Source organism: Gavialis gangeticus, unplaced genomic scaffold, assembly GCF_001723915.1.
Source record: "Gavialis gangeticus isolate Ggan-Ray unplaced genomic scaffold, GavGan_comp1, whole genome shotgun sequence".
Lineage (NCBI taxonomy): Eukaryota > Metazoa > Chordata > Crocodylia > Gavialidae > Gavialis > Gavialis gangeticus.
In genome coordinates, this window is record NW_017729005.1 from 5,300,297 (window position 1) to 5,308,738 (window position 8,442).

The window sequence follows — 8,442 nt, forward strand, 5'->3', positions numbered from 1 at the left end:
CCCGCCATAACAGACTTACTAGCTGGAGGCAGCTGTGACCAGTGTGGTGAGGACTGCTGCTTGTTTAGCCTATGGCTGAATCTCTGAAGTGGTGCCAAATCTTCGGCTCAGATTCGGCCCAATTGAATTAGGACAACAATTTGAATCTCTGAATCAAATAACTGTCCTTCCAAAAATCGGCTGAATCCGAATTCAAAGTGAATACTCACTGTTTCACACAGGCCTATTGAGCACCCTTGTTCTCTTACTCAATAAACTAAAGATATCTAAGAAAATAGATCAATGCAAAACTATAACTGTGTTGGAAAAGAAGAACTGTTCTTTCAGCTACATTTCAAATCTATTTTGCAGCACCACAGACCAACGTCTGAGCCTCCGATGGTTTGCTTCAAACAGGAGGGACAACTACAAGCACTCAACAACCCAAGATGTGATCTTCAACCAGTGCACATTATGAAATGTCTGAATGTTGCACGAACGCACACACACATGCATACACACTCCTTAGTGGTAAACATAAAAGGCATTATAAAGTGATCTAGAATTTGACAGCTTCTTTATGGTGTCACACTCCTGCAAATCACTGCTTCATAATATCACAGCTATGACCACGAAATTCCCAACAGTCATATGGTACTGTTTACTGTCAAATGCAGTCACCCTAGTTTACTGCCAAGTGCAAAATTTATTTGATTTGTTAGTGAAAGCAGTGACATTGAATACTGAATTAAATGTTGACAATAACACTTCCAATATTTAATAAAACAAAATATATATTAATCTGTTGTCATTTTGAGAGGCACATGCACAATTTTAAGGTATAGGAAAAAAAAGAGACTACCAAACATCATTTACTTTGCTTTTAATATGAATTAGATTTAAATGTAGCCCAAGATACTGATGAAAAATCTGATTAACTATTACAACTAACACCAGCAAACTTCACCAAAATCACGCAACTTACAGATGATAAGGCATTCTTCAGTCCAGCTATTTGTGCAGATGGAGACGAGGATGCATCTTGTTCCAACATCTGCTTTAGCTTTTCTCTTTCAGTTGATATTGTACTAAAAGCTGACCTTAAGGTGAAGTACACTGCAATAAATGTTTAAGAGTCAGTTACAAAAGAGCTCCCAGTTGTAGAGCAAGTTGTGAAACATTTCCGTTTCAGTGCAGCATGATATGAATATGATGAAAGAAACAAAATTGTGAATCTAGTAGTTTAGCTAGAGTATTAAAGATGAGCACTGCTATTCACAATTAAGACTTAGCTTTTTTAATAGGAAAAGCTAAACAATCCTAGCTAGGATGAATCTAGAATAATTTACCTGTACTTTTTTTCAAAGTGTGATTTTCATGTCTATATTATAAATGGCAGTAGTGCAACTACACATATTCTTAATTTGGTTCTCTTCCTTAGTTTCATTTTATGAATGACCATATTTATGTGATTCTAAGACAAGTTTTTTTCCCCCTGTTTAACATGACTAGGGAGGGAAGCAGGGACTTGGCAGGCAGGGGGACAAGCACAAGCAGGGGGCAAGCTGCTTGACCTCCCCATACCATAATTCAGACTGCCCCCGCACAGTGGGAAGTCTGAATTAAAGACAACCTGCAATGATTATATTCTATACGTGGAGAAATATAAACAAATGTATACATTTTCTATGTATAGAATCTAATTATTGGGGGGGTCATCTTAGATTCGAGTAAATACTGTAGTAAAATTTTCAGTTAAAAAAAAAATAATCAAGTTGCGGCAAGTGAAGTCTAGGTTAGATATTAGGAAAATATTTCTCACTAGGATGGTAGTAAAACACTGGAGCAGGTTACCTAGAGAGGTTGTGGAATCTCCATCCTTGGAGGTTTTTAAGACCCACCTAGACAAAGTTTTGGCTGGGATGATCTAGTTGTGGATGGTTCTGCTTTGAGCAGGGGGTTGAACTAGATGACCTCCTGAGGTCCTTTCCAACCCTAATTTTCTATGACTCTATGAAATCTTCTGAAGGAATATCCTAAGGTTCTTAGGAGACTGCAGTATATGTCAAGCCACCCTGCAATTGCAGGGCACCCTTGGGGCAGACCAGGACCAATGGACAGAAACTCCTAGAAGGCCACTTCAGGCTTGATACCAGGAAAAACTCATTCAGTCAAGGTGTCCAAATTGTGGAAAAAACTCCCTCCAGAGATGGTGCAGTCACCTACACTGGAGGTTTTCAAAACAAGACTAGATAGTCACCTTGTTGGGGTCACCTAACCCCAGAAGTCTTCCTGCCTTGAGCAGGGGGGCTGGACCCAATGATCTGCAAGGTCTCTTCCAGCCCCTAACAATCTATGAATTCTTTCCAAGTAATTCGTGGGAGAATGTGTCCTTCTGGGAACGCAAGGAATTGCAGGAAAGCACAGGACAATTTTCAGCACTTGAGTGCCTTGCCTGTGTCCTTACTGCAAAGCAGGGGGGATACCACCCTGAGTGAAAATTTCACTTCAGCTCTGGCCTATAGCCATGATGGGCCAGCTAGACTCATCTGAAATCACTACTAAATTCATGTCAGATTTTTGCAAGTGGTTGGAGCCAGGTAAAAAAGTATCACCCAAATAAGAGCCAGGTTAATTCTTGCAGTGCAGACAATGCCTCAATGCAGCAGCATGGCTAGAAGCGGGTGAGTGCAACAGTCTCAGACTCCAATGTAGATGCACTGCTTGAATGGCAAATTCTAGGGAGACTTTGCCATAGCAGCACCAACAGCCTCACATGGTGGCAGTAGCAGCCACAGGTGAGGGCACCATGCCACTGCAGCAGCTGATGCTGATGGTGATACAGTGGGAGCTGCCAGGGATGGACATGCATGCACCCAGGAGTGCAGCCTGGCAGCTTGGAGAGCAGCATCTGGCTGGTAAGTCTGTGGAGGTAGAAAGGGGGTGGGGAGGGACATGGGAGGGCAGATTGAAGCCTCTGTGATGAGGGAGGGAGTGGGGCTGGGGGTACACAGCCAGGATGGGGCACAGAATTGGAGCTGCAAACAGATTGTCCAGGGGGGTGTGGGAGGGTGGGGACAATGAGCGGGGGTGGCTCCTGCTGCTGCGTGCACCCTGGGGGAGGTACAGGGGGCATGTGTCCCCTGGATCTGTGCACAGGGAGAGGGTGGGCTGCTCGCTGCAGGCTGTGGTCAGGGATGGCACCAGGCTTCTCCTTGTGGTAGAGAGGACTAGGCTGAGGCTGTGCTTGGGGTGGATGGCAGTGGTGCTGGGAGGGGGGCCCCTCCCATAGCCGCCCAGCCATAGCCCCCTTTTCTAGTGCTGCCACTGCCTGCCCTGAGTGCAACACTGGCTCTGTCCCCACAGCAGGAAGGGCCTAGCGCTGCCCCTGGCCCCAGCCTGCCCTTGCCTTGCACACAGATCCACAGACACATGCCTCCTGTGCCTCCTCCAGGGTGTGCGCAGCAGCAGAAGCTGCCTGCCCTCCTGCACTCCCTGGATTTGCTGCTTGTGGCTCCATCCGGCACCCCACTCCAGCTGTGCAGCTCCTGCCCTTGCCCCACTCCCTCTCTCATCATAGGGGCCTCAATCTGCCTCCCCATGCCCCTTCCCTCCCCTTGTCCCTTTCCCCAACAGACCTACCAGCCAGATGCTGCTCTCCAAGCTGTCAGGCTGCATAAAATCAGCCAAAAAAAGAAAATCGGCAAGCTTATATGGTTCGCTAATAATAGGCCATCGGTATCAGACCAAAAAATCTTTACCAACGCACCCCTAGACTTCAGTGTTGGGACTTGCTGTAAATATTTGCAAAAGTGATCAAGAATTTTAGGAGCTTTTAGAACCAGAGAACTGTGGTTATTAAATACAAATCAATATTAAACTAAGCTTATTAAATACAAATCAATATTGCTGAAGGAAAGATCCAATTAGTTTTTATGTCACACTCAATAAAAAGTGTACTGGAAGCCACCAATAAACTCCCACTGATATGTCAGAATTGAGAAATAAGCAAAAGAATAATTATTAGCACGTGTCCAGGAGAAACAGATTGATGATGCTGTCTGAACAGTCCGATCACAAGATTAGATCCAACTCTTATTTACTCTTAATTAAAATAACGTTTGACCATAAGGAACTACTTGTAATTGCAATGAACAACATGGAATGTTTCTTAATATCTTTATTACAATATGACAGGGCATATAGAAGTGGGTGAAGTTTTAAACACTGTACTAAATACTCTCAAAGATGACAGCAGGTAATATTCTTTAGCTCACACGTAGAATATCAGTATTCCAAGTCATTTTCATGAGGTATTTTTTGTTATTTCTACCATTTGTGAATAGCGTAGAAAAATGTACAAAAGAGGTTTTTCCGTTATAGCTACTTTAAGTATAGTTCCCACAAGAGCTCTAAATCTCTTTTTTCCACAAATACGGTGATAGTTACAGAAAATACCTTGAGAGCAAAGGGGAAAGAACTGTATATAATTGTTGAGTTATACTAAAATAAAGCTCTCCCTTAAAAATATATTATTATCCAGATGCAAAACTAAAATCTGTCGTTTCAAAATTTTGAAATGACATCAACAGAGGCTCTAATGATCTAATGTAGAAAAAAAAGTTACATATTGAGAAGTATATGAGCACATTTTCAAACTACGGCAAGAGTACAACTTTACTGATACATTTGGCTTAAATTTGTCACAAAAGATAATAAAACCCCAATTTTTCCTCATCCATTTTTCATTCCTTTTAGTAGCATAACAGGGGGCAATATAAAGCAGCATTAACAAAATATTATTTAACCCTCATAAAAGGATACAACAGTCAGTTCAGGCTCCCTAACTAATGTGTTGTGCCGTGAAACACATACCAATGATACCCTGAACTTCTATAAGAGTAAGATTTCTCCCAAGAGGATTTGGAGGAGGAAGTGTCTTTAAAAAAAATTTTAGTCCATTTTTACTATTGGTCATTTCTTTTCAAAGTTATACCATTTTTTACAAAATTTGACGTTGCCAAGCTCCGTGTTTGAACTTTATGTCAAGAGTTTCTTTATATGATCATACCACCATTTTTGCAAGTAAGAAAAACTTAATGACATCACTGATTATTTTGTATAAAAGTGCATTTTTAATGAACTGTCCTTATTAAAAGGTGCAATGCTTAAAAAAAAAAATCTTTAAGACTCATCTGCAAAAGTAGGCTTCTTATCCCACCCTTTCACCCTAAAAAACATGGCGTACAATGATGGATTGAGGGGCAAGGGAGACACTGGCCCCTTCATGATAGCAAAGCATAGCTAATAAAATATTCTTGCAGAAAAGACTGACTAGTGGCAGCTCAAGCTGGTCTGCTGGCTGCTTTACATGTGATTGGACTCTTCTGTATTCTCTAAAAATAGGTTACTACCATAGCAACCCTTGCATCACAAACAAATGTTAGCTCTGACATACAGTGAACTATGCTAAATGCAGATGTGCACGCATGATCACACAAGCGACTCATGGAAAGTACAGTACGCTGCTGCAATCTATAGAAATTGATTTTAGAACTACGGCTTCTACCAGAATCTAAATCTACTGCATCTAAAAGTGTAAGCACAGGCCATCATTAAAACAGTGAGTTAAAATTATAACAGTTCCATTTAGCCTGGTTTGTCACCTCAAGCTCATACCCTGATGAAATCTTAAACAGAGACCACTGGAGTAAATTAGCAGCAAAAAACACCAAAACTAAGGTAACAATGCTCCCCCCAACCCACTAGTTTCTCTCTAAGTTAAAATTAAGAACTCTGTTTTTTAAAAGTATATATGCCGCATACATCTGCACATATTATATGTGAAGCTGTATAATCTGCATCTTATGTAGTTGGATAGGACTCCAATTGTATATGGATTTCAAATATGAAGTTCTGAAGGAAAAGGCTGTTTAGTGACCTAAGACTTCCATGATTCAATACGTGCAATGTGTTGAGGGGGTGAGGAATGGGAAGAACTATCCAAGGCTTAAAATTTTTCCTCTTAAATCTAAAGCATGCTCAGAAGTTGTACTTTATTATTTTACCTGATACTTCACAAAACCACCCATGAAAATCTCAGTTACCTTTATGCGCAACGTGACACAAGTCTTCTTGCATTTTAGAAAATTCCGCTGATGTTTCCAAGCCATCAGAGTAATTTTTCTCTTCCACAAAATCTATTGTAGACAAATTTGGATTGGAAGCATGCAGTCTCAGTGGGGCAGAAAATACTGAAGGCACCTATGAGAAGGACATGAACGCGAACCTGTAATATTTTCTTTGTTGTAGTCATTGTCCACAGCTTATAAGCAAGGCTTAGGCAACAGCAATGGAAGAAAAGCTTCTGAGTGGCAACGGATTCCCATGTGGAGCACACATTTCACAAAACGAAGTGGGAAGATAGCCATGCTCCAAGTTCCAAACTTAAAAGAGATTTGGTAAAACATTAGATGAAGCATGAGTTTTGGCCTGGCAAAGTTTAGAGAGACCCTCCTACAGATATGGACAAATATATGCTTTTAGCAGTTTCAAAAGAAGTGGAGGAGCTGCTGCTGCTACTCAGGAGGCCAACAGCTGTTGTGCTGTAACTGTTACAGCTGTAAAGGGGGTGGGGTGGGGGGGAATCACCCTAATTTTGACCCTCAGTGAAGCAATGTTAAATTTGGAGCAGTTTTGCTACAGGCCCATGCAGGCATAAAAGTTGCAGTACAACCTCAGTAACAGCTCTCCCTCCTCTTTTGAAGCCAAGTGTACACTTCTCTATACCAGCGGTTCTCAAACTGTGGTCTGCAGACCACCACTGGTCCACGAGTTCCATTTAGGTGATCCACAGAAAGGTTACAGAACAATCAAGAATATCTGTACTTGTAAGGTAAGACTACTGATATTAAAATATAAGTTGTGTGCTTTGATTTGTAGAATAAAAAAAAGGTTATTAAGTGGTCCACTGAGACCCTCAGCAATTTTCAAGCGGTCCACGAAAAGAAAAAAGTTTGAGAACCACTGTTCTATACCCTCTATTGTACATTAGATCAGGGCGGCCCAACTGGGGGTAAACACCCAGTCCCTGTTCCTCCCATGATTCCTGCTGCTGCTAGGGTTTTCAGGATCCCCCCGTCCCCTCCCTCTGAGGCATGTTTCCTGTCTCTACCTTAGGTGGGAATAGTGGGGACTAGAGGGGTCCCTAGGGAGTCCATGTGGGGTGAACAGCCCTGCTTCATATTATATAGCTACCCAACAATATATCCATCTATCCAATGGCTCCAGAAACTTAACCATTACTGTAGGATTTGCATAGGGGTGAACTTGAGGAAGAAGCCAATATTTTGATCTATTTTTATTATAAATCATACGGTCCGGTACCTAATTTTATCCATAACTTGACTAAGTAGGATTCAAATTCTAGCCCAAGGAAGGCTCAATAAGTTAACACTTGAGAAGGGTGGACTAGGACAAGGGAAGATTTCAATTACCTGTAACGTTCCCTTAGTATCTTTACTAATAGCTCTGGACCGCCATCTTCTGTGTGTCCTTTTTTCCTTTTTTGGACTTTCAAAAGATCCACCCTTTAAAAACCATCAGGAATGAGAACCATATTAGGAGGGTTATAAAACTAAAGACAAGAAGAAATGCATCAACACCTCTACAGATATAATTTTTCACAGCTGACCTGTATAACATTTATAGCAGGTGCTGAATAGGTTCTGTGGAGAACTTCCATGCTCTGCAACAGCTGGCTCATTTCCAGTAAATATGTGTGACAATGGGAGAGGTCTGTTTGGAACAAAAACATATTTTCAGTTGCTCCCAAGAAATAAAGACACAAAATAATTATTGTGTGCAGCTGAAGTCATATTTTAGTGCACACTTATATTCAGCATCACTCACTTAAAAGAAGTGATTAGAAAACTTGCATAGCTTTCTACTTCTAGGCTCACATATGGCACCCAACAAAAGTAATCATCCACTGACAACCATTCTGTGCAAAACAGGATTTCTCATTTTAGGTCTAGTTTGTAGGAGACAGGCGTCAGCAGCACAAATATTAGGAACATTCAGAACCAGTCTACCTTCTTATTAGAGAAGACGATGATGTCACAAGCTCTAAAATCTGTATTATTCAGTCACTCCTAATCCTAAATCAAGATCAAAATACATCAAAAGGAGTAAACTTCTGCAACTGCTATCTGTGCTGTACCCATTCTACAGGGAAACCATTTCAAAGGAACCTCACATTGTAAAACAATAAAATACGAGCAATACCATTCCTATGTATCAAGACCTAAATTTTCTAAAATGATTATTGATTTTAGATGCTTCAATTTTGAGTACCCAACCTGAAACATCTTAAAGCCTGACAAAGTTATAGGTAGATTCCTAAAACTACATTAAAAACAAACAAACAAATAAATAAAAATCAGGCTGTTCTGAGAGATTTCA

General features: G+C 41.0%; 1 protein-coding gene across 2 annotated transcripts in view; it reads right to left on the reverse strand.

The window, feature by feature from the left end:
- OSBPL3 (oxysterol binding protein like 3) overlaps nt 1-8,442 on the reverse strand; it is a 162,452-nt gene that overhangs the window by 72,542 nt on the left and 81,468 nt on the right. For both annotated transcript variants that reach the window (XM_019508603.1, XM_019508602.1), the window contains exons 8-11: nt 7,673-7,776; nt 7,476-7,568; nt 6,087-6,243; nt 965-1,095 (exon numbers count right to left, since the gene is read on the reverse strand). In XM_019508603.1, coding sequence (XP_019364148.1) covers nt 965-1,095; nt 6,087-6,243; nt 7,476-7,568; nt 7,673-7,776 — 485 coding nt within the window. The remainder of the gene's footprint in view (nt 1-964; nt 1,096-6,086; nt 6,244-7,475; nt 7,569-7,672; nt 7,777-8,442) is intronic.